The 26389-nt window shown below is 40.1% G+C and overlaps 1 protein-coding gene across 2 annotated transcripts in view; it reads left to right on the top strand.

Annotated features, from left to right (window-relative positions):
* The first annotated feature begins 293 nt into the window (after positions 1 to 293).
* Positions 294 to 26389, top strand: part of PARN (poly(A)-specific ribonuclease) — a 130242-nt gene continuing 104146 nt past the window's right edge. Inside the window, exons 1-13 of one of the 2 annotated variants that reach the window (XM_069486094.1) lie at positions 295 to 432; positions 873 to 950; positions 2313 to 2392; positions 2893 to 2960; positions 3045 to 3126; positions 7467 to 7527; positions 13021 to 13186; positions 13860 to 13925; positions 15345 to 15383; positions 16489 to 16531; positions 17553 to 17633; positions 20370 to 20426; positions 24646 to 24723. In XM_069486094.1, the coding sequence (XP_069342195.1) occupies positions 414 to 432; positions 873 to 950; positions 2313 to 2392; positions 2893 to 2960; positions 3045 to 3126; positions 7467 to 7527; positions 13021 to 13186; positions 13860 to 13925; positions 15345 to 15383; positions 16489 to 16531; positions 17553 to 17633; positions 20370 to 20426; positions 24646 to 24723 (918 nt within the window). In that variant the 5' untranslated portion in view covers positions 295 to 413. Of the gene's footprint in view, positions 433 to 872; positions 951 to 2312; positions 2393 to 2892; positions 2961 to 3044; positions 3127 to 7466; positions 7528 to 13020; positions 13187 to 13859; positions 13926 to 15344; positions 15384 to 16488; positions 16532 to 17552; positions 17634 to 20369; positions 20427 to 24645; positions 24724 to 26389 lie in introns of both variants that reach the window. The other variant, XM_069486095.1, reaches the window with a different exon arrangement.

Consider the following 26389-nt stretch of genomic DNA (forward strand, 5'->3'; position numbering starts at 1 on the left):
CCCAAGTTTAAGCTACGATGGGGCAGGGGCCGTGACTTCCTGTTCATCATTGTATCCCTAGCCCTATCAGAATGGCCAGCACATAATAGGAACCCAGTAAATATTTGCTGATCGACTGACGTCAGGACATGCTTATTTCTTCTAAAGTGAACACCTGCACACCTTAGGCCACGCCTTGGGCACTTCGATAACCACGCCCCTCCTCTGTCTCAGGGAGGAGTGAAAGGAGCCCAGATTTGGTCCCGCCCCCGACGCTGACGCAAACGCTGTCGCAAGCACAGCGGGCGCGCGCTGTTTCCGGAAGTTGCTGCCGCCGTGTCCGCTGCTGCTGCGTCCGCTGCCGCCGCGGAACTCTGCGAGTGGAACGGCCGAGGCTGGCCCGGGCGGGGCCGGGGTTCTGGCCACTCTGCAGAATGGAGATAATCAGGAGCAGTGCGTGTCCGCCGTGCACCTCCCGCGTCCCCACTCCTCCACCCAGGCCGCTAGGCCCAGACTGCGGCCGGCCTGTTTGGCTGTGCCGGGAGATGAGGCAGCGCCTCAGGGCTTTGGACTCTGCTTAAGCTCGTGTGCCTCTTTGGGCCTTGTCTCGCTGCGGACCGTGCACCTTTAGGGGCCTTATCTTTGTCCGGCCTGGGCACCATCCGGGCCTTGTCCCTTTCCGGCATTGCACCCGTCGGAACTTGTCCCGCTCTGGCCCACGCACCCCTCGGGGACTTGACCCCGTGCGGCCGGTGCACACCCCTGGGACTTGTCCACTCCACGCTCCGGCCTTTGGCCTCAGGAGCTCCTCGGCCCACCTTCCCTTTTCCCCTTATGAGCCAGTGGGCAGCCTCAGGCCACTGGTTCTGAGCCTCTTCTCGGTTTCTCTGCAGATTTTAAGAGTAATCTTCACAAAGTGTACCAGGCCATAGAGGAGGCAGACTTCTTCGCCATCGATGGGGAGTTTTCAGGTATCCCTTTTTTGGAAGCTCGGGGCTAGCACCAGCAGTGCATAGCCAGGGCTTTTGCAGTCCCCTAGTCTCCAACTTCTCATGCCTGATGGCGGCTCCTCGCTGTTCGTAGCCTTGGGCGGGTTGTACAAGTCTCAACATTTCCCCTTAAACGTTTCAAAAGCACGGAAGCGGTGAACAGATGAGATAGATTTGTGATTGCTCTTTGAGGATTGCAGGTAGAGATTATGGTTTTGGTGCTGCTTAGAACAGTTTGACATGTATATAGAGGAAAGCATGAGGAACAGGGTCGGGTTTTTTTTTTTTCTTCCTGATAAAGTATATATGGCATAAAATTTACCATTTTAATCATTTTCAAGTGGTTTTACAGTTCAGTGGCATTAATACACTCACATTGCAGTGCTGCCATCGCCATCCATCTGTAGAGCTTTTCATCTTCCCAAACTGAAACTCTTACACATTGAACTCTCTCCTCCTCCCCTCTTGAAGCCTCTGGCAACCACCATTTGTCTTTATGAATTTGACTACTTTAGACTCCAAATACATGAAGTCATTAAATAGTTGTCTTTTTGTAACTGGCTAGAGTCAGACTCTTCCAGGTAAATGAGGATATTCCTTTATCCATTAGGGGAAGTGTTCATTGCCTACCTAGGCAGGTGTGTTAATGTGTGTTATACTTTATCAAAACTTATATTTGCAGAGTTTTTTCTTTTTCCTTTTTTGAGGGGGAGCAAAGACTAATTTTTAAATTGTTGACATCAATATGAATAGTTTACTCTCTTTGGTGTAAATAGTTACTTTTGCTGTGTGATCTTACATGTTAAAAAGTCCTAGCTCTTTTTAAAGGAATCCATGTCGGGATAAATGTGGTCGTTGGCTTTATGTGTGCAGTTTCTAGTTGGAGTCAATTCCTTAGGAGGGTAAGAGTTTTCACCAAAACTAATTTTTTCTTGGCCTTGAAAATACTTTGTCTTATAGCTGTTACTCCAAGCTGTTGACTAAGATTGGTACTCTAGAAATAATATGCTTAAGGATTCATTGATGTCTAATTACGCATTAATCCTTTCGAAAGCAGCAAACCTTATTCAAGCATATAGGTTGTTTTCTTAAATGATTACTTTTCTCTAAATCCCATTTTAGACACTGGAACTGCCCATTCTCAAGTTGAAATAGTCACATCTCCAAATTCATTATTAGAGAGTTTAGCTTGGTGGCCAGTGAAATTAATGCTAATTTTGAAAAAGTGAGATCGGGAGCACTTCCAATTAATCTTAATTCACGATGTGAAATTATGGAGGCATTGAATGGTTGACATTTTTGCATTTATTAGTAAGTTAAAAACTTTTATTTGTTAACATCTAGGTATCAGTGATGGACCTTCAGTCACTGCATTAACAAATGGTTTTGACACTCCTGAAGAAAGGTATCAGAAGCTTAAAAAGGCAAGTGGATATGCTGGAAAATTTTTTTCTTTCTCATGTTGGTCTTCCCTATTTTAAATTATAGAGAAATTTAATTATTAAACTTGCACGTTAAGGTTTTCTAAGTGCAGCACTTCTTCTCAGACCCAGCCACAAAGTGATATTTTAGTGATATTTAAAACAGCAAAAATAATTGTTTGCTGGAAAACGTTTTGGGAAAAGTTTAGTGTTTTCAATGTTGATTTGATTTATAGGAAATAAGATGTGACTATTTTAATCACTTGGAAAATAGGCCTGATATGATACTCTGGATGATGGATAGGTACTTGATTGGGAAAAAATATTAAGAAATGTATATAAATTAATAACGCTTCTGATACATAATCTGTAATCGGTTCTACTTGGAAGCATTTTGCCAAAGTCAAGTTGAGTAATTCAGAAGGCTCGCTTGTTTGAGAATACTTTTGCTCACGTCGAATATGCTGCACTATCGTGACAGATGTTTTATTTCCCTTTTCCAGCATTCCATGGACTTTTTGCTGTTTCAGTTTGGCCTTTGCACTTTTAAGTATGACTACACAGATTCAAAGTAGGTTGTTCTGACAAATGGTGGGAATTCTTTTGTTGTGGCATGATGTAACCCCCTAAGTCTCCTTTTATTTTATTTTCCCAGGTATATAATGAAGTCATTTAACTTCTATGTTTTCCCAAAACCCTTCAATAGATCATCACCAGATGTCAAGTTTGTTTGTCAGGTTAGTAGCATAATTGAGCTTTTGTGGATTGCCGACAAGGCAGCGTGGAAGTATGGAATCTGAATTCCCTTTACAGTTTGATTCTACCACTAATTTTGGGCTTTGGGCAAATCATTATACCTCTCTGACCTTTGTTTTTGGGATTATAAATTAATGACACTGTAATCTTACCCTTTGCTTCAGAATAAGGAATAAGATGCCAAGACAGATGGAAATTGGCACATGAGCTTTATTGTTAATAAAGCTGAATTTGAGAACATGACTTTCTAACTGTATTTGGGATTTTTAATACCTTACCCCCAAATTCAGCTTACATATCAGGTCTTACAGGCTTCTCCCTATCCTGTTCTCCATGCACCCATTCCAAGGGTAGAGCTTTATATACAGGAAGAGCAGAGTATATGTGTATCCTATCCAAAAAGAGAGAGCCCAGAAGGGGCTAAACTGCTACACTCAGTTCCTTTTCCCAAGCTCCCCAATTAGGAAAGGGAAGATAGAAAACAATGATTGTTTCATCTTGAGGAGGAGAGGGCTTACTTTTTGGCCAAGATAAGGATGCAGGGAGCTTGCCCCTTAGAATATTCACTCCAGGGTTGTTGTAGCTGATAACACTGAGTGGTAGACACTCAGTAAGTATCAGTTTTCCCTTTCTGCCCTCTTGATTATCTGTTGTAATGGATAAGGAGAAGGTTAATAAGTGGTATGAGTGTATGGATGGGTATGTGATTAAAGATAGTGTAATCTTTTCTACCTAATAATCTTGCTTCCTGTCTTCTCTCTCAGTAGCAACACAAGTCCATTTGAGTCTTGCCATCTTTCTTTTCTCTTGCAAATAAGTGGTAATGCAATTATGAAAGCCTGGAGGGTAGGCTTTTAAGTGATTGAGTCATGTCAAATTTTTTCTGAAATAAGGCAGGATATAAACAAATGAAATTGAGAGTTATGCCTGGGTGCAGAAGAGAAAAGGTAAAGGTAATTTCAATCTTGTAGCCATTTTCTTAAGTTAGCAAGTAAACCATAGTTGACATTTCTTTCACCCTGCAGTCAGTCAACAGCTCTTTACCAATCAACCAATATTTGTACATTTTCATTGAGAAATATTTTTGAGTAGGCTCAGTTTGGAAATTTGTGTGGATATAGTTTTCTAGCAGTACCAGGAACAGATAATTACTTGAAAAGTGGGTTCCCTGGCTTTGACCGGGGGATGTTCTAGTCTGGAAAAGCAAAGGCAGAGAAAAGGTTTAGATGCTAACCTTGTGAATTGTATGGATACGGTAAATGTATCTTTAGATTTTTTTCCTTCTGTCTCTTATTTAAGGTGTTTTTTGTTTTATTTAGAATTCTGTTATTGCAGCAGAGTTGCCATCTCACAAGGGAGTTAGGTTCTAGAGTCATGGGGTCAACATTGTTTCAGGTCACTCTCAGAAAGCTCTTGTCACCCTTAAAACATGTAGGATTTGAGGGTAAAGCAACTTAATTTGTTCTTTGAAAAATAAGTATCTGTATACACAGTGAGATGCTCACGTGCTAGATGGGATGTGGAGAGATGGGCTGGCAGAACCACACGTAAACCCAGGGAATGTTCTCATTGAATAGAATGGCAGGCAGAGTAGCAGTGCATTTACATAGCTTTTGTTTCTCCTTTTTCTTTTCTTCCTCTTCCTTTTTTTGGCTGAACATCTGTAAAATTCATGGAAGGTGGTACATATATGGTTGTGAAAAATCAAAACATTACTGCTGTATATAGAGTAACAGATGAGTTTCTTTTCTGACGACCTTTTCCCATGCAACTTCCTGCCCATTTCACTCCATTTTCTAGCTTTTGTGTATATGTATACCTATGTATCTGTACACACACACAATATTAGCATTTTTCGTTATTATAAATAGAATCCTAATATTCAAATTTTATGTAACTTGTATTGCCATTCCACAGAATGTCTTTGTAGTTTGTAATATAGATACGTATAATTGTTTAGTCATTTTCTTAGTTGGAATTTAGAGGCTTTCCAATGGTTATCAATAATGCTGCAATCAACATCCGTGTGCACTATATCTTTTTGTATATATAGGAATTTTTCTACAGGATAGACTTCCTAGAAGGGGCATTGTTGAGTCATAGGACATGTACATTTAAAATTTTGATAAATGCCTCAAATTGTCCTCCCAAATACCTGTGCTTATCTCTTGAATCTTGAAAATGTTACATTTAGGACAAATCAAAGGTATTGGATAGTAAACCACAAATAGGGTTAGTTAGTTCAAAGGTTTTTTTTTTCACATTGTAGTAAAATATACATAACATAAAATTTACCATTCTTTAAAATTTATTAAAATTTTTTGTAGAGACAGGGTCTTGCTTTGTCACCTAGGCTGGAGTGCAGTGGTGCAGTCATAGCTCACTATAACTTCTAACTCCTGTGCTCAAGTAATCTTCCTGCCTTAGCCTCCTGAGTAGCTGGGCTACAGGTACGTGCCACCATAGCCAGCTAATTTTTTTATTTTTATTTTTTTGTAGAGACAGGATCTTGCTGTGTTGCTCAGGCTGATCTTGAACTCCTGGCCTCAAGTTATCCTCCTGCCTTGGCCTCCCAAAGTTCTGGGATTACAGAGATGAGCCGCTGTGCCCAGTTTAAATGTATAGTTCAGTGGTTTTAAATGCATTCACATTGTACAACTCGAAGAGTATTGTTTGATTAGAAAATAAATTGCTTCAAAGAAGGAATAGATGAATCTTTGACTCTAGATTTAATGGGATAAGGGAAAGTAGGGTGTTTTGGAGACTAGTACAAGGACAGAAATGTCTTTTCACAGTCTATCTTTTGGTGCCTCTGTCAGAGGTGAAATTTTTAGGTGGGCATAATTGTAAGAATATTCAGGAGCGGTAGACAGGAGGCTGGTAGACCAAGTCAAAAGACATTGAGTCTTGGTTTAGGATAGTGTAAGAAAGGAAGTGGGGGTGGGGGAAAGTTGCTTGTTTAAAGTATAGAAAACCTGAACTTGATGGAAATGATTTGCATGTATCCCAGTTTGTGTGTGTATGTGCCTATTATGGTATGATTGTCTTTTTTATCCCACCATGTTTAAAAAAGGATTTGTGTTGGCTAACAAAAGATACATACTATATTTACCTTTTATCGTACAATTAAAAAAATAAGTAAATGAGAAATTGAAAGACAAGACAAATGAGATTACTATGGTATGAATAGAACACCGAATTTATGCCAAAGAAAGTCTCAGTTGTTTGTCTCTGAGCTTCCTAGCAGCAAAGAAGAGGGAAACACATAGTCAGTTCTGTGGTCCATAGGATTGAAATAATCAAGGGCTCAGGATTAGTATTAATATAGCTTTTCCCAGAATAGAGACCTCACAACATTCACCCTTTGAATGTAAAAAATCATGACTATAGAACACCTTGTTTCCAATCGCATCTCTGAAGTAAACACCGTGATGAGTTTAGTGGGAAAGTTTGGCATATGTCCCTTGATCTACACTGATGGTATAATGTCAAAGTACAGCTCAGTAAAGGGACCAGATTAAAGTGGTTCAGGTGTGTAGCCTGCTGGTGTTCTGACTTAACCCAAGAATAAAAGTAGCTACAGTAATACTGCCTCTTTTTAGTCAATTTGAGTAAGAACTTTATGATTTTGCCATACTTGTTTACTACCTGTAGTATTGTTTACTTGAGATTTTTATTTAAATTTACTTATATGTTTCTGCTCATCCTGGGTTTGAGATATGTTTATTCAGTAAGGCTTGTTACTAGGAACTTTTCTTTCTTGATCTTGGACATTATGAACATCCAATTGGGATTTTGGGGCCAGATGTAGTGACTCATTCCTATAATCCTAACACTTTGAGAGGCTGAGGTGGGAGGTTTGCTTGAGGTCAGGAGTTCGAGACCAGCTTGAGCAAGAGTGAGACCCCATCTCTACAAAAAAGAAAAAAATTAGCCAGATGTTGTGGCATGTGCCCGTAGTCCCAGGTACTTGGGAAGCTGAGGCAGTAGGATCACTTGAGCCCAGGAGTTTGAGGTTGCTGTGAGCTGTGATGACACTACCGCACTCTAGCTGGGGTGACAGCGAGACCCTGTCTTAAAAACAAAACACACATACACGCACACACACACACACACACACACAACAAAAGAAGAAGAGCCCAGATACTTTAAGTAAACGAACGGATCATTTGTGGAGCAGAAATCCCTTGTCTTCTGACCTTTGGCATGTCGCTTCCTTGCCTGATTGCCTTGTTTACCTACCTGAGTTACTTCTCTGCTTCTTTTCACGTATCTGCCACTAACATCCCTGAAATGTATGTTCTGTTTATTCTTGTTTCAGAGCTCCAGCATTGACTTTCTAGCAAGCCAGGGATTTGATTTTAATAAAGTTTTTCGCAATGGTAAGACTATATCTGACTTATTTTACAGTTGATAAACCTTCTAAATTACTTGAGACATTACTTGGGAAGTAATGTCCTTGGGATTTGGTCAAGAATTATCATTAATAACTTGTTGGTTTTATTTTCATCAAAGAAGAGAAAGAGCCAAACTGGAGTATGCCTCATTCTCATTATTTTATAGTCACAAACCTTGGAATGTTTTAGTCACAACTGAATCAGGACTCTCAGGCCACTGATTATTACCAAGACTTATCCCCATGCTGTTGTTGCCATTCTCTAAATCTGATCTAGACCCTCATTTCTCTTTGTTATCAAATCTTTCCATTCAGGCTCTGTAAATGCCGCACTCCTTTCTTTTGGCAGTCTTCTGTGAAGTTCTTTGACTTCCTTGTCCAAAAGTGGACCAGGTGACTCCTCTTGTTACTCTTCCCCCCAGCAGCCTTCTCCAAGGCAGGTGGTTTTACCTATCACTCTTCTCCGTCTCTGGCCACGCTATACTAGGTTTCCTTGTTTCTCCATGCCGCTTCCAAAGCACCTGAATTCCCTCTTCACAGGAGCCACCGTTTTTCTCAGGGGTGTGTCACCCAGCTCTACCACCTTCTCTTTGCTGACTTCACAGGCAGCCTTGGCTTTGGCTCATTGTCATTCTCTCCATTCCCACCGCTGTCCTCGTTCTGGGAGACTCCAGCATCCACAAGGATGACAGCAAATGCTCTGTCGGTCCTTGGCCAGGCAGTCCACTGTCTTTGCTTCTGTCTCCCTTTAATCCTCCACACCCTTGGCGGCATTGTGGGCCTTGTCACTAACTGCACGTCTCATTTACCATCTGCGGTGTTTCTCTCTTTGAGAGCATTGCCTCTTCCCCTTCTTGTTCACTTACTCTAGTACCTCGTGTCAGCAGTCTGCTGACTACCTTCCCCTCTTGTACCTTGACTTTCTTTCTTATCCACACGGTTCCTCACTATCCTTCCTTCCCTTGCTTCTCTCTCCCTCCGTAGTACTTGCCTAGCAAAGTCCCAACCATGGTGGAATCTGACCATCCACCTTCTCTGTTTCTGAGCATCTGAATATTACTGGAAAACATGACACACCTGAGCTAATTTGTCACTCTAAGTTCATGGGCATAAGCTCCAAATAAGCACTCAGTTGTGCTAAAAAATCTTACGTTTCTGACCTAGGATGACCTTTCTGACTCTCTAAGATGTCTTTTTTAACCACTGATTTCTCCAAGTGCCCTACCCCGGTCATGCCCATGTCTCTCCAATGAAAATGGAAGCCAGCAGAGAAGAAGGGTTTTGTATTCTTACGACTAGATCCAGAAGTCTGTCCTAAGTCTGAACCTCACTTTTTTGCCTCCTTCCGTTGCAGTGGAAGAACAGTCTGTGTAGCTGTCAAAGGCTAGTCTGTCTACCTTGTTAGGCACGAGCTCTATCAGTTTGCCCCTCTTTTTCCTGAATTATTATTTTCCTTTCTCTACTAGATGATAGCCATCAACCTTTATAAACGTGCTGCAAGTACAGGACTTCTTAACCCAGTCCACAGGCACCGTTTTCTACTCCCCATAGGTAGAATTCAGGAGTCTGTGAACTTGGGAGGGAAAACATTTATGTCTGTATTTTTTCTAACCTTGAAGTGAAATTTAGCAGTTTCTTCCATTATGAATGTAGGCAATAACCCCAGCAATAGTGAGCAGTATCTGGGACCATGACAGCGGAAATCCCGGGGATCTTCAAATGACGTTTTTTTTTTGTTGTTGTTGAGACAGAGTCTCACTTTGTTGCCCAGTCTAGAGTGAGTGCCGTGGCATCGGCTTAGCTCACAGCAACCTCAGACTCCTCGGCTTAAGCGATCCTACTGCCTCAGCCTCCCGAGTAGCTGGGACTACAGGCATGCGCCACTATGCCCGGCTAATTTTTTCTTTATAGATTTTTAGTTGTCCATATAATGTCTTTCTATTTTTAGTAGAGACGGGGTCTCGCTCTTGCTCAGGCTGGTCTCGAACTCCTGACCTCGAGCGATCCACCCACCTCGGCCTCCCAGAGTGCTAGGATTACAGGCGTGAGCCACCGCGCCCGGTCCAAATGACGTTCTAGTTGTTACACATATCTTGAATATTTTTATGTTCATCAGTACTTTGAAATTATCGTAGTTATTGTACTTACCACCAGATCTTGTCATTTAATGTGTTGATCAAGAAGCTGATATACTGTATCACAGGTATTTAAAATTACTCTTTTATAACTACTTTAAGATAATTACCTTGCTTTATAATCTTTTATATTTTATGCATTTAAAAACATTGTTCTGAGGGAGGAGTCTGTAGGCTTCACGAGAGGCACTAGAAGGCTAAATGCGCCTGTACGAATATCTCCTACAATAACCCAAACCAAGTACAAACCAAACCCTTTCACTGGATTCCATATCCCTTCCCCTTTCTACCGAGTGATGCTCCCACTCAGGGCAAGTGCCTTGATCAAGTGGCGTGCTTTCACCGTTTCTTCTTCTTCCCTTCCAGTGTTTTCTTCACCCTGCTCCAGCTGGGCTACCTTCCATACCCCTCTGCTGATGCCGTGCTGGCTGCCTTCACCAGGATCTCAAACCAGCGCATCCCTCCTTGTCCTCATCTTGCTCTACTTTTTGGCAGAATTCAGCCCAGTTGGTTTCTCCCTCCTGGCTTCCAGCACATTTTGTGCTTCTGGTTTTCTTCCTGCCTCACTCGTGGCTCTCCATGTCCTGATTGGGTCTTTCTTATCTTGCCAGCTTCTAAATATTATTTTCTTGAGCTGGTCTCATGTATTCCATGGGTCTATTTTATCATTATGATTTCTTTTTTTCTGAAGGCAAAGTCTTGCTCTGTTGCCTGGGTAGAGTACAGTGTCATCATCATAGCTCACTGCAACCTCAAACTCCTGGGCTTATGCGATCCTTCTGCCTCAGCCTCCCAGGTAGCTGGGACTGCAGTCACCTGCCACCACGCCTGGCTAATTTTTTTCTTTTTTGTAGAGATGGGGTCTCACTCTGTTTTCTAGGCTGGTCTTGAACTCTTGGCCTCAGATCATCCTCCCACCTCGGCCTCCCAAAGTGCTGGGATTACAGGTGTGAGCCACCATACTCACCTTTAAATTTTTATTTTGAAATAATTTCAGACTTACATAAGTGTTGCAAAAAAATACCACAAAGAGTTTGTGCAGACCTTCCCTCCAGTTCTCCAAATGCTAGCAGTGTACTGCATTTGTCATCTTTGGCCTTGTCATCTTTATATGCATACATCATCCTTTTTTTTCTCTGAACCATTTTATTTTATTTTTTTTTTTTTTGAGACAGTCTCACTCTGTTGCCCAGGCTAGAGTGAGTGCCGTGGCGTCAGCCTAGCTCACAGCAACCTCAAACTCCTGAGCTCAAGCGATCCTCCTGTCTCAGCCTCCCGAGTAGCTGGGACTACAGGCATGCACCACCATGCCCGGCTAATTTTTTCTATATATATTTTTAGTTGTCCATATAATTTCTTTCTATTTTTAGTAGAGATGGGGTCTCGCTCTTGCTCAGGCTGGTCTCGAACTCCTGAGCTCAAACGATCCGCCCACCTCGGCCTCCCAGAGTGCTAGGATTACAGGCGTGAGCCACCACGCCCGGCCTCTGAACCATTTTAGATTAAGTTGCGTCTGCCATCTCTTTTCCCCCACCTACTTGTGTATATTTGCTAAAAACAAGGACAATCTCTGCTACAGTACTGTTACCTAATTTACAAACCTTATGTAAGTTTTGCCACTTACAGCAAGAGAGAAAAAAATGTTCCCCTGGTCCAGATGCAATCCAGGATCACATATTGCATTTAGTTGTTGTTTCTTTACTCTTTCTAAATCTAGAACTGCTTCTCGGTCCATTTTTGTTTTTTAATAGCTTTACATTTTTGAATGTGGAGGTTAGTTATTTTGTAGAATGCTCATCTGTTTGGCCTTATCTGATGTTTCCTCAAACCTGTCCCTATGGACTTAACTCATTTTTGGCGGGAATACCATAGATGAGAGAGCATGTCCTTCTCAGTGCGTCATATTGGGAGGCGTGTGATATTGATTGGCCCTGTTACTGGTGATGTTAACTTGGATCACTTTTTTTTGCCAGTTAGTTTTAGCATCCATTGATGATTCTTGTTTCAAACAGTTTGACAGATGGTGGTTTTCTAATTTCATTCTTCGTACAAATTCCTTGGTGTCCCATGGCTTTTAATACTACTCATATCCCAATGATAACTAATTTTTTTATCTCAACACCTTTCCCTTGAGCTGTAGGCTTATATCTGCAACTGTGTATGTGCATATCCTTAGATGATTTAATATGTCCAAAGATAGCTTTGGATTTCCACCCCTTAGGCTCCCAAATCTATTCTCCTGCTAGTTTTCCTTACCTCAGTTACTGGCCCTACCAGCTTCCCAGTTGCTTAAACCAAATAGCTAGGTGTCCTTCTTGATTGTGCCTTTGTCTTTATTCCTCACCCCTATTATATCAGTAAATTTTATTGCTTCTATCGCGAAAATCACTCTCCTCATGTATCCTGCCATCTCAGTTGTCTAAGTCAAGGTCTCAAATAGTGGCCTACGGCTGGCTACCTATTATGTAGTAAAATTTTATTGGAACACAGCTGTGCCCACACATGTGCATGTTGTGAATGACTGCTTTGTGCTACAGTGGCAGGGTTGAGTATTGCGACAGATCCCCTTGTGGCCCACAAGCCTAAAGCATTTATTATCTAAAGCGTTAAGAAAAATTTGCTGACCTGATCTGGCCTGTCTCTTCTCTTGCCTGGAGACTTGCTCCTAGCTGGTCTCCCCAGTTCCATTCTCACAGTAGTTGACATGAGCTTTCAGACATGAAGCTGATAATGTATTAATCTTGCTTAAATCTTTGTAATGGTGTCTGTTTGCTCATAGAGTAAAATAAATTTCTTACCGTGGGCAGTAAGGGCCGACGTAATCTTGCTCTGTTCTCTTTCCATTCTGATGTCATGCCATTCCCCTTTTGCTCACTGTGTCTGGCCACACCAGCTTTCTTGCTGTTCCTGCCGTAGTCCAGGCCATTTCCATCCTGTGGGCATTTATACTTGTTTCCCGCCTGACGTACTCCTCCCCTAGTTCTCTCCATATCTGACTCATTCTCAACCTTCCAGTTCTCCCTCACAGAATCCTTTTCTGATCACCTTGTCACAAGTAGTTCCCTTCACTACAGAGCAGGATGCATCTGTTTGTTCACTGTTAGTTCCCTAGTGCCTAATAAAATGAAAGCCCCGAGTAAATTATCTGTTGAAAGAACGATGATTGAATGAATGTACAAACACATTTCAAAATCACTTCCCTTCTCTGTTGAGTTTTTTAGATATAGGTAAATATAGTAAGTCTTTCCTGAGTAATTTAGACTCTTTGGTATGTTAAAAGATTTTTTTTTTTTAATTTTAAACAGTTTTTTCTGCTAATGCATTCTTTTTAAAATTATGTTTAGGAATTCCATATTTAAATCAGGAAGAAGAAAGACAGTTAAGAGAGCAGTATGATGAAAAACGTTCACAGGCCAATGGTGCAGGAGCTCTAGCATATGTATCTCCTAACACTTCAAAATGTCCTGTGACGATTCCTGAGGATCAGAAGAAGTTTATTGACCAAGTGGTGTAAGTTCCTAAACTAAAACCAAATGTGCCTTTCACAGTGTGTACTGGGGTGGGACTAACATGTGTGTTTCAGACCTGTGGTACACATCCGTAGTATGTTGTGAGTGCAGGATTTAATTGTGGCATATCTGAATTTGTGTAACAGCAGCAAATTGTAAATAGAATTCCATGTATTGTACTTGGACTTGCTACATGTCACTCAGCGAGTGGGCAGACCTGCAAGCGCTGAAGGCCTGACAGCCACTGTCCAGTCTCCCTGAAGGCAGAGGAGTGGATCAGACCCATCCAGACTGCAACCTGTCCACGTTTATTTCTCTCTCAGTGAAGTTTCTGACAAGTAGATCTGCCATTGGAAGAGTACCTGGTCTTGCTTAATTTAGTTGTCAGTGTAACTGCTTTACTAGAAAAGTAAGAAATTAAATCACTTGTATTGACGAATCCTTGAGAAGTTGTCACTAATTCATTAATAACATTAATCCCTCCCCAAAGAATATCCAAAATAAAGCATTTTTAAAAAAGTCTTTTGAGCTAAAAAATTATGGCATGATTTGGTAGAATTACATTGTCATCATATGTTCTTATATTTAGACTGCTTTTGGGTATGATTATTCTGTTGGTTGATGACTTTATTCCCTAAAAGTACTGATGGTCCTGGTCTATTCTAATTCCTCAGAGAGAAAATAGAAGATTTATTACAAAGTGAAGAAAGCAAGAATTTGGATTTAGAGCCATGTACCGGGTTAGTTGTCCTGAACGTTTTCACGTGTCTTTTTTTGGAAAGGGAGATGATTTCTGGCATTTGATGCATTTGGTCTTTTAAAAACGCCTTTATAAATAGTCTTTTTATTATAGGTATGTTCTCAAGATTTAAGCACTAATTTTGGCATTACACAGTGAGGGTGATTGTATATTGAGACGCTGAATGAATGCTTTGTCCTGTACCTGGTGGGGAGACAAGCTGTGCCACTTTGACTTTAAGCTATGCCCAAGAATGGCATAATTCCTTTGGCTTTGAGGAGTGCTTAATACATGAAGGGTTCAGAAGATAAGAATTCACTGCGAGTCTACTTCTATTTTTTTAAGTTCTCTTTGCAGTAAAAAAAAAAAAAAAAAAAAATCAGCATTTTAAAGAGTCAGGAACTTGAACATCTTTTTTTTTGCTTTTACTTTCTGATGAGCTTCACGAGAGTGTTTTAATGCATCTGTCTACTTTAAACGCTCTTTATGCAGCCGCAGGAAGTAATATTTTGATTAGACAAGAACTTCTACCTGTTCTGTAAAAGCAATATAATAATATTAAAGAAAGTTTTGAAAAGACAAGTAATGAGGAATCCTCCTACCTCAGACATCTGCCTATTTTCTTTTCTTTTCTTTCTTTTTTTGGTGAGATAAGATCTCACTTTGTCACCCAGACTGGAGTGCAGTGGCCTCAATATAGCTCACTGCAAACGCTAACTCCTGGGTTCAAGCAGTCCTCTTGCCTCAGCTTCCCGAGTAGCTGGGACTACAGGTGTGCACCACTACACCTGGATCAGTTTTCTGTCATTTGTAGAGACAGGGTCTCTCTGTTGCTCAGGCTGGTCTCAAACTCCTGGCCTTAAGCCATCCTCCCACCTCAGCTTCCCAAAGTACTAGGATTACAGGCATACACCACTATACCCAGCTCATCCTGCCCATTTACATTTGTGTATTACCTGTCAGTTCTAATGAAGTCTCTTTTTAAAATTAAATCTTTCCTCACCAATGCTTGGTAAGTTTGGGTTTACTTTTTTTTTTTTTTTTTTTTTGAGACAGAGTCTCGCTTTGTTGCCCGGGCTAGAGTGCCGTGGCGTCAGCCTAGCTCACAGCAACCTCAAACTCCAGGGTTCAAGCAATCCTTCTGCCTCAGCCTCCCAAGTAGCTGGGACTAAAGGCATGTGCCACCATGCCTGGCTAATTTTTTTCTATATATATTTTTAGCTGTCCAGATCATGTCTTTCTATTTTTAGTAGAGACGGGGGGTCTCGCTCTTGCTCAGGCTGGTCTCGAACTCCTGACCTCAAGCGATCCTCCCGCCTCGGCCTTCCAGAGTGCTAGGATTACAGGCGTGAGCCACCGTGCCCGGCCAGGGTTTACTTTTAATGAGCCAAAATTAATACCTTTTCTTTTCTTTTTATAGGTTCCAAAGAAAACTAATTTATCAGACTTTGAGCTGGAAGTAAGTATTTATGTAGCATGTGAGAGCTCTGTGATGGACCCAGGATTTAAAAACTAAATATGATCTCTTAGCTCTCATTTCCTTTTTGAAACACTGCAGTTCTTGGTGATTTGACCATATCAAATGCCCTGTACTTTCTTAAGTTTAATGTCCACTTAATTTATTTTTCTTTATTGCTTTTTAATAGATGCTTTAAAGCCTTGTAAAATTTCTTTTAATTATCACATTGGCCTCATCCATTAAGCTCCAGATATATATTGTTTGTTCTTTGGAGGTGTATGATAAAGATTTGGTTTTAAGACCGAGGAGATACTCAGGTGAATGCTTTTTCTAAAGCAGAGGTTCTTAACTTGGGGTTAGACTTTGGATGGATTTCAGGAGATCTGTGAATCCCCTGAAATAACATCCAAAATTTTGTATGTATGTTTTTCCCAGGATGTTTCCCTTTGTTTCGTTGTATTTGCAAGTGGGTCTCTAACTTAAAAATTGAATGTGGCATTAGACAGATGGACATTTGCATTTGCCTTAAAGGTCCTTGTTCTTCTGTTGGAGTCCACTGATACATTTGTACGGGGAATATACTTTGAACAGAAGAGGACAAGGCCATTGTTGAGTTTTCCCAGACTCTTTTGCTGTCATGTTATCCTCGCACCTTACTCCAGGTGCCTTCCAGATCCCTCTCCTTCTTGGCTGATGCAAAGTACCATGCCAAATTACAGCAAAGATGGCCATCTCAAACCTCCCCTTCATATGCCCCCTGCGATCTAAAAATTCAAAATTTCACTTAGGAAATAGACATTAAATTTGGAAGCAAGATTTGACTGTGTGGTAATGAGTTGACTGTATTATGAGATACAAGACATTTTAGAAAATGTCCAAGTCGTTAAAAATTTAATTTGAAATTAGATACATTCCTATGTGTTTAGGGTACCATTTAGCAACTGAAATAGGCTTACTATAACGTCTTCATTGTAGTGATAATTATTTCATATTTAATAAAACTTATTTCACTTAGTTTATAGCTAGATAGTTGCTTTTTAAATACTTTGGGTTTTAGCTGTCAGTGACTCATCTACTGATACCATATTTTCCTTCTTTTCTTTAGGTATCCCAAAGGCATTCATGTTGAGACTTTAGAAACTGAAAAGGTAACCCCAAGAATTATCCAGGACTAACATTAAACAGCCAATAATATATCTATGTGTTGAAGGTCAGAATTTACACCTTGGCTCTGCTACTTGTAAGCTGGGTGACCGTGGGCAAGTCACTTAACCTCTCTGAACCTCATTTTCCTTGGGGCTGAGCATAATAATGATGATTTATACCTATCTCATAGCTTTTTTATGATAACCCCATGGGTAAATGGAAGTGAACGTGCTTTGTAAACTTGAAAGTATGCGAATTTTAGTTCTTAAGTTTTACTATGGCAGAAAGCTGTAGTGCTATGCCTGAACAAAATGGCTTTGTGTTATGTGGTCAGGTAAAATTAAATTAGAATGTGGGTCATAAACATAAACATCGCCATTTTCATGTATTCCCCGGGTGCACTGATAGAACCGTGTTGCATGACGGGTGGTTAGTGGTGGGTTCCTTTTGCAGAACTTTTGAGTTTTAGAATTTGGTTGTTGCTCATAAGTCAGATATCAATATAGAGATTAAATAAGTTAAAAACAATCTTGCTGGAAGATAAATCTCAAACTTTGACATAGCAAGTTTTGAGTTGTGTTTAATGGTCACAGAATGCAATATATGAGAAAGCCGTAGTTGTATGGCACATTACCTGAAAGTCCAGGTTTTTTTCTTATGCTGTTAAAATATATAGAAATTTTACTTTAGAACTAGTTATTTAGAAATTTGTGTTCAAATGCAGCATAACTTTTTAGTATTTGTCATAGAAAATGTCTTTTTCTCACAGTCTGTTGATATTTTTAACTGATGTCTGTTAGGTTGATTTAATAAACCATGGGAAAATGTCATGGAAACAGGCAAAATTTTGGTTTGTAATGCATCAACTTAGCTTTTGTTGGCATTTCAAAATACTTTATGTTGTGTTTGGTCCGTGAAAGGCTTGCAGTGATAAAAATTATAACTTATATTGGTAGCAGAATTCTGAATTTTTTTGGGTCAAGTTGCTTCCAGAAAATTGTATATCTGCTTTATGTCTTTTAGAAGGAGCGATATATAGTTATCAGCAAAGTAGATGAAGAAGAACGCAAAAGAAGAGAGCAGGAGAAACATGCTAAAGAACAGGTAATTGGGCTATGTAAATTTCCTTTGAGTGAGATGTGGAACATAGATACTGATTCATTCCTGTCTCTGTATTTCTAGTGTATGTGTTGGATTCAATTTAATGAATAATTTTCTACCATGGAAGAATTGAATTGGTAAAAAACAAACAAACAAAAAACCTAGACTAGAATAAGGAGAAGTTAAGTTTTGGCATTAGGCATAGCCAGTAAATCTCATGTCATGGTTGACCAGTGCCCACTTGGGTAAAGCAGTCTCGAAGGGAATATTCTTAATTATCATTTAGCTTATATGTCACTGGCCTCACTGCCCAATACCTAATACTGCCACGTCTAACTTTACAGTTAATTGCTAGTTTTCCTAAAACAAAGTTCAGAGCGTGTGATCTGACAGATTAGGATGACATGCTCATATTTGCATTGTTGGAACATTATCCCCCTGGTTGCTGTTTGAAGAATGGATTCTTGCGAGTAAGACTTGGAGGCAGGAGGCCAGTTCAGCTGGGAGATAGTGGTGACCTGGAATAGGATAGTTAGTAGCAGTGCGGATAGAATCTGGAGATATTTGGAAGGTAGAATCTGTGGAATCTGTGATTGTATGTGGGTGTGGAAGGTGAAGGGAGAGGAAGGAGGACACTCAAGCCAGCTGGCACGGCTGGGTAGACTGTGGCCAGTTCACTTAGATGGGGTTGGCTGTAGTGACATTGATGAGGGAAGGGGTGGAGGAGGCATGAGGGGGTTTGGGTGTGGATGGATGTCAAGCTCACAGATATGTAAGGCAGGGCCACTCCTGACTGCCTCAGCCAGTAAAGATGCAATGAGCCACTTTCAGATTTAAAGAGCTCATTACCCACACAGAGAAAGGAAGATTAGCAGAAGATGTCAGCTGCCTGTGGTCCTTGTCCTACATACCAAAAAGAACAACACAGAAACAAGAGGGGCCAGACGACTGCAACTTGAGTTGTGGGAAATCCCATTACTAGGGAACCAGTTCTAGACTGTAGCTGTTTCTCAGGGAGCGAGGCAGAAAGCCCCACAGCTCCTCAGAACCTATGACAGCCTCCCAGGAGTGCTAGTGAAGTGGGTGGGAGATGGCCTCATAGCAGCTCCGTACACTCCTCTGCCTCCCACCCTTTCCTCCTGAGGCCATCTACCAAGACACACAGGTCTGTGGCCAAGGCGCAGAGTAGGCGTTACGTGTGTGGCCTGTTTGGAAATGTGCAAGGTCTCCAGGACACCATGGCGAGACTGTTCCCTGCAGTGGAAGTAGATGTTACCTTTTATTTTTGACCTGATGAGGTTTTAGGTGTCTTTTGGACCTCCAAGGGTGGATGTCCTGTCAGCAGATTTGTCAATCTTGAGCACAGGAGAAAGGTGAGAGCTACACATGATTGTCATTGCAGAGTTATCAGGACAGGATCTAAGCACACACAGTGTGTGAGGAATGAGGAAAGGACCTAGAGTAGAATCCTGAGGACACCAGCATTTAAAGATAGGCAAAAGTAGAAAAAAAGTACCAGGAGATTATTGTGACACACAGCCAAGGGAAGAGAGTGTTTGAAGAAAGGGGTGGTCCACAATGTCAGATGCTCTCGAGAGGCAAGGGTGAGGATAGAAATAGGGCTGTTTGATTTAGCCTTGGGAGTTGTTTGTTGCTGTTTTAAAAATATACTTTAAATCTTTGATTGTGAAATACATATAACAAAATTTATCATCCTAACTGTTAATATTTGCAAGTGTACAGTTCAGTGGCATCAAGTACATTCACATTTGTTGTGCACATCATCACTACCATCCATCTCCATGGGTGCTATGAATGTGGGTGTGCACATACCTGAAATCCCTAATTTCAGTTCTTTTGAGTGCATGTACTTAGAAGTGGAATTGCTAGATGATACGGTAATTCTTTTCTTGAGGAACATCCATTGCTGTTTTCCTTAGCAGCTGCACCATTTTACATTCCCACCAAAAGTACACAAGGGTTCCATTTCTCTACATCCTTGTTAGCCTTAGGATTAGTTCTAAGGAGGTGTGCCACTTCAGTGAGGGTGAAGCCAGAGGGCAGAGGGCTGGGAGCACCTGGGAGTTGGTGCGTGGAGAGAAGTCTTTCAAGCAATCAGCTGTCTTGAGATGAGGAGAAGGGGTGGTAGTTAGATGCAGCTAAGAACTAAGGAAGGGTTTTCAAGATAGGAGAGATGTTGAGTCTATTTACACACTGTTCAAAAGAAAATAAGAGAGAAGAAGGTGAGTGGGGATGAGTCTCAGAGAGCTGTGCTCTAAAAATATTGTAAAAAAATGCATTTGTCAAAGAAAAAGGTCAGGAATTATGGGAATACTTGATCTGTCAGCTGCTGGGTTTCCATGGACATGCATTATTGAGTTTAGCCAGCAGGTGGCAACTTTTTAAAGTGTGTGTTTTTAAGACACCTTGATAGATTTGGAAATTTCAACCAATTTTGTGAAATAATGGGTAAATCCTCAGCACTGTTATTTCAGTAACGAATGTGTAATTTCCCAGTTACTTATTCTACTTTCTAAAACGGTATAGGAGTGTCATAGATCATTTTAGATGCAGTTGTTTGGGATGGTAGGTGCAAAGCAAAGTCCATGAAACTAAAGCTATCTAACTTGATACAAAATTTCTGTTTTTTTTTTGTGTTTTCTTGGCTATTTTTTTAGTCCATTCAATTAAGGAGTATGTGCACATCAATAGTGGGCTTTTTTTTTTCTTTTTAATTAGGAAGAACTGAATGATGCTGTTGGATTTTCTAGAGTCATTCATGCTATTGCTAATTCGGTAAGTGAACCACTTTTTCTTTTTAGCTAGATCGCTGAATGTAATATTTAAGGTGAAATATCTAATTATCATTGCAGATGAATCATTTGCTCTAATTTCGATTCAAAAAATTATTTTCCCCCCCGATAAGATGACTGGGAACATTTGCTCTACTTTAGAATGTTTACCTAGTATGGAGGAGGAAGTTAGAACTTCATCAAGATAGATTGTTGTTATAATAAGCACTTGATGAGAGACATCATAATTGTTGTATTATATTCAAACCATTTTTCAGAAAGCCTTGCTTGTAAAATGCATAGGAGTATTATACTATGATGTCCTTATATGGCTCCATGAAACTAATGTTTATTCTCAAAACCAGTAATCAGTTGAAAAAGAAATTTAGGAGTAAGGGGAGAAACAATCAGATATGTAACTGAAGGTATTTTGTTCTCTAAGTAGAAGAATCCAAAGGATGTTGAATTCTGAATAAATATTATTGAATCTTATGTCTAATAGCATTAATAATATTTGATAAGTTTTTAAAATATATTGGCTCTATGATAGGTATGACCGACGTTTTTCCTTGCTTCGTGAATCCTTTCTGAAAAGAGGCATCCACATTTTGCATAGGTGAACTGGGTCATGTTGCTGGTGGTTTTAGGCAGACAGCCTGCTTCAATGCTAATTGCCTCAAGTCTGAGACTTACTTTTCCTTGAGCATTTGGCCCTGGGAGAAGGAATCATCTTGTTCCTTAGATGCCAAGCATTGCTTCAGGGAAGCTTTAAGGCCACAGAGACCCTCTCAGTTCCATGGCCATCTACCTACCAGGGGCAGGCTTGTAAACACAGGGGTGCTGGAGGGGAGGAACACCCTGTCCTTGTTTGGGGATAAACAGAGGTTATAGACTCTCATAAAAGAAGAAGGTTGGCTCACCAGAAACTTTCTCGCTGAATTGAGGTTATCGGAGTGGAATAGAAAGTTGAATGAACCTGGAAAGGAGCAAAGATATGAGCCTCTTCAGCAGCGGCTGAGGTCACAGGTACCCAGAAAAGCAGAGATGAGCTTCTGGTTACATTTCCTCATGTTGTACACACTTAGCCAGCAGACTTCAGATAAGTGGTTAGTTTGACTGAAGCCATCCCTAAAATGCAGAGACCTGCGACATCAGTTGGCTTTGAGCTTTCTTGTAGCCATCATGATAGTTTAGTTAGCTTTTCCAAGATTGGGACATTTGTTTGCCTTGTACAAATTCAGATACCTTAGCTTACTCTACCTCTGTTTGCTCTTCTCTGACATCTTTCTTCTGCAGAATAATTCTTGGTATGTTGCTGACCATTGGGTAGTTAATATCCCAAAGCATACCATGAAGAAAGCTCTATTTATTAGTGATTCAGATGTTTGAAATTTATAAGTCACCTTAAAAATATTAATATAGTTTATCTCTGCAAAGCCAGTAAACAGTAAATACTCTTATTTATATCACACCAGATTTTTTTCCAGTTAGTAAATCTGTTTTCTATGGTTTTTAAAAACTTTATTTTATACTAACTTTATACTCACAAAAAAGTTGCTAAAATAGTGCAGTTTCCATATATCCCTAACCCATCTACCCTTAATGTTAACATCTTACAGAATCATTGTACAGTTATCAGAACCAAGAAATTAACAATGGTATAAAATTATGAGATAAACTGAAGACCTTATTTTAATTTCACCAGTTTTTCCACTAAGTCCTTTTTCTCTTCATGATTCTATCCAGAATCCCACATTGCATTCATTTATTTCTCCTTGGTCTCCTGCAGACTGTAACAGTCTTTCTTCATAACCTGGATACTTTTGACAAGTATTGATTGTTAGTCAAATGTCTCTCAGTTGGGATTTGTCTGATACTTTCTCATGATTAAACTGAATATATGGTTTTGGCAAGAATACCACGGGAATGACAGTTCATGATGTTGACCTTGGTCGCTTGGTTGAAGTGATGTCTGCTGGATTTGTGTTCTGTGAAGTTACTATTTCTCCTTTGTAGTTAATAAAATATATTGGGAAGATACTTTGAAACCATGAGAATCCTGTTTTTCCTCAAACTTTTGCCAGCTAATGTTAGCATCTGTCAGTGGATCTTGTCTGCGTCGGTTGTTACTGTGATATTCTAATGGCGAGTTTATGTTCCCCTCTCTTTCTAATTTTGTTCTTGCAGTTCTTCTATGACTGAGAGCTTTCTCTTTTCTCTGTTTAATCACATTTTATGTATGTGAGTATGGACTCAGCTATATTTATTTTATTTTACAGATTACAATCTAGTATTCTTATTTATTTTGTTGCTCAAGTTGTACCACCTTTGGCCATTGGAGCTCCTTTGGCTTGGCTCCTGTGTCCTTTGAACAAGCTCCCATCATTTTCTGAACACTTCATTACTTTCTAGCATTACAAGATAGTCCAGGCTCATCTTGTATTTTCCCTGACTCAGCTGTGAAAACAATGACTTCTCCAAGGAGCTCTGGTTCCTTTTATTGAAGAGTAGTATTTAGAAACCAAGATCTGGCCCTAGCTTACTATTATGACGTCTTTGCTTCTAGCCCTCTCACTGGACAGAGCTAAGTAAGAATGGTATTTACATATACCCATGCATGCATGCAGCTATACTTGTGTGTGTGTGCATTGGGCATATATATCTGTGTGTATATATGTATAATATATTTATGCCTTTATACTGGTAGCTCAGATTCCAATACAATACCACAGGCTTTATTTTTAGATTACTCTCTTTTCTTATTTGTAACTTCTTTCTCAAAAGTGAGAAATCCAGTTCTTATTATCTACATCATATATATTTGTTTGAACCTGGCATACATATGCTTTCAGAACTACTAACCCATACCTTGTGAGAAGTACATTTACTGACTAAATTATAGCATTTATGTGCAGTTCTCTGTGTCTTTAGCCTTACAGTCTCTAGTCATGATACTGTTTTCCATGTTAGTTTTTTTCTTCCCAGTCTCCTTCAGTGTGGTTGTGGTATTCATTTATAGTACAGTTAGGTTCATTTATTAGTGTTTGTATTCCATTTTAGGTTTTCTACACCTTTTCTATGGTTTTAGTCAATGCTCAGTGTTTTGGCTTTGGATAGGTATTCAGAATGTACACAAATACTGAACCAAAAAGACAGCTTGTCTGTTAGATTTGGGAGATTCTGTATAGCAGCAGTCCCCAACCTTTTTGGCACAGGGACTGTTTTCATGGAAGACAGTTTTTCCACAGACTGGAGTTGGGAGGCTGGGGATGGTTTCAGGATAATTCAAGTGCATTACATTTATTGTGCATTTTATTTCTGTTATTATTACATTGTAATGTATAATGAAATAATTACACAATTCACCATAGGTTGGGGATCCCTGCTGTACAGGATTAGTTATTTCAAGGAATCATGTTTAATTCTATGAGTCAAGTGGTATTACACTGACAGTCCATTGGGACATAGTAAAAACCTCCACTGTAGTGATCTGATGCTTTATGTTAAAACTGATGTTACCTGACTAGCTAAATCTAAGTTGATGTTCCATTTTGATAGTTTAATTTTTATCAAAATGGAATAATTTATTACACAGACACTGTGAGACTGACTCATTGCCCACTGTGCGAAGAGGGCTGCTAGCACATATATTGTATTTCAGTTGGTTGAAAAGCAATGAATTTAAATGGGTATATGTTTAAGAACATGCCCCATGAATTTTCACATAGATTATCTAGGAAATGAAAATTCATTCTGGTTCATACAGTTATTTTTACATTTTAACATTGTTATAAATGTATCTTTTAAGATAAGTGGGTTGTTTTAAAGAATACAGTCCTAAAATATGTAATTAGAGTTTTGTCCACAAATTATTTGGCAGTTCAAGGGACTCAGTGTTTTCAGACTTTATCTTTAAAAAGCTCTTCAGTCCAAATTTTACTACTTCTGATTCTTGAGAGTAGCATAATTAACAAAAATCAGAGAAACAGATCAAGGAAATGAAAATCATTCGGAGCTTTTACTTTACATTCTGGATTTAACACTCCCAAATTGAAGAGAAACGAAGCTAGCCCAAATTATTTGCATATATTTATACTTTTCTTTGATGTGGAAAAGCAAATATAGTACAAAATCCTCATGGAATTGGAACCATACATTTCATTCTCAAACCCCAGTATAGTTTTCTACCTAGAAGTCTTTTTTCTAACCTTGACTTTCTTTAGGGAAAACTTGTTATTGGACACAATATGCTCTTGGATGTCATGCACACAGTTCATCAGTTCTACTGCCCTCTGCCTGCGGTAAGTGGCTTGTCAGCCTGCGTTAAAAATAGATGATGCCTTTTTACTGAGAAAATGTTCTGTGCTTTGATGCCGTTTCCTTGTATGCAGCATGTTCCCAGAGAAAGAATGTTATACACTTGGTTGTACTTATTTGACAGGATGTTCGTGCAAACCATTTTAAGGGATCTGCAGTCGCTGCCATTGTTAACATTTGTTTCATCGTCCTAATACCGGTGGTTTGCTCATTTAGTGCTGAGTAGGGGTTCCAAGGCCACAGGTGTGGGCTGCTAGTTTGGTACTGCTAAAATTAGACATAACAGGGCCATTGAAGGGAAGTGGTGTCAGCTGCACTGAATCAGGTCCTACATAATTCTCGATTGCCTCCTGCTATGTTGCTTCCCTTAGATTCTCTGTTGACCTCAGTCGTGTTTTTTCTCTCTGAGCCAATTTGTCTCAGTTCACCAAAGCACAAGCTTGTTTGGTTCCTCTTCTGGCTCTTCCTGTCCTGCTGGCCGACTGGGCATGCTGTGCTCCACTCTCTTTTATTTTCTCTCCGTATTTTCTTTAGTGATCTCATCCGTCTTCATAACTTCAGCCATAGACACCAACATCTTTATCCCCAGCCGTGCTCTCTTCAGATCTGGGTCTGCGTTTCATGCTGGATTCCAAATATCTCCACCTGGACAGCCCTCAGACTAAGTGTTGTTTAAAATTTATGTGTCTCAGATGAGATGTTTAACTTTTACTCCCTTCTCCCTTTCCTTCCTTCTTACCATCTCCAAACCTGTTCTTTCTTATCATTGTGTCACTATACAAGGCACCCAGTCCCCAGCCTTGTTTTTAGCATCAATTTTGGCTTTTCCTCTGTTCCCAGATCCAGTCTGTTACATGATCCTGACAATTTCGTTTCCATGCTATGCTGTGTCTCACATCTGAGTTCTTTTCATTTCTACTGCAAGCAGCCTTATTTCTCACCTGGAGTTTAGCAAACTCCAGGCAGGATTCCAGCAAACTCCAGGCAGGATTCCTGTCCCCTTTCAACTTTCAGCCCATCCTTTAAACCAGAGGTTGGCAAACTTTTTCTATAAAGGGCTCTTGACTCTGCCTTGTAGCACTAAAACTACTGCAGAATACATGAACAAATGGGTGTGGCTGTGTTGCATAAAATTTTATTTAAAAAATAGATGGTCGGCCAAATTTGGCCTGCAGGCCATGCTTTGTCAACTCCTACGTTAAACTGCCACCAGATTATATTAATCTTTTGTTACTTCTGGATTGGAAAACACCTACTTGAGAGTTCAGTTTCGTTTATACATCTGCAAACCCTCAGTAACTTCACATTTCTTAGATCACATTGTTCCGTCAGCATCTTGATTGCCCTCCTTTGGAAAAGTACAGTATGGCCCAGCCGTGAGTATAGTGGGCCTGTGGCTCCTCTTCTCCTATTTCTGCAACCTTAAGTTATCACCACTTTTTGTGACAACTCTGTCACCTTCTGGGACTCAAAGGCTTTGTAGCTGTGAGTCTCAAAACGAGTGTGACGGGTGGATTTGCATTTTTTAAGTCTAACAAGCTAATGTTTATTTCAGATCACCCACTTCTTACTGGCCAAATAGACCAAAGTAGCAGCTTCTCTCCTTACTTTTTGACCTTTAAAGCAATGAAGTTATCAATAGGGAAAGTA

This window comes from Eulemur rufifrons, chromosome 14, assembly GCF_041146395.1.
Source record: "Eulemur rufifrons isolate Redbay chromosome 14, OSU_ERuf_1, whole genome shotgun sequence".
Taxonomy (NCBI): domain Eukaryota; kingdom Metazoa; phylum Chordata; class Mammalia; order Primates; family Lemuridae; genus Eulemur; species Eulemur rufifrons.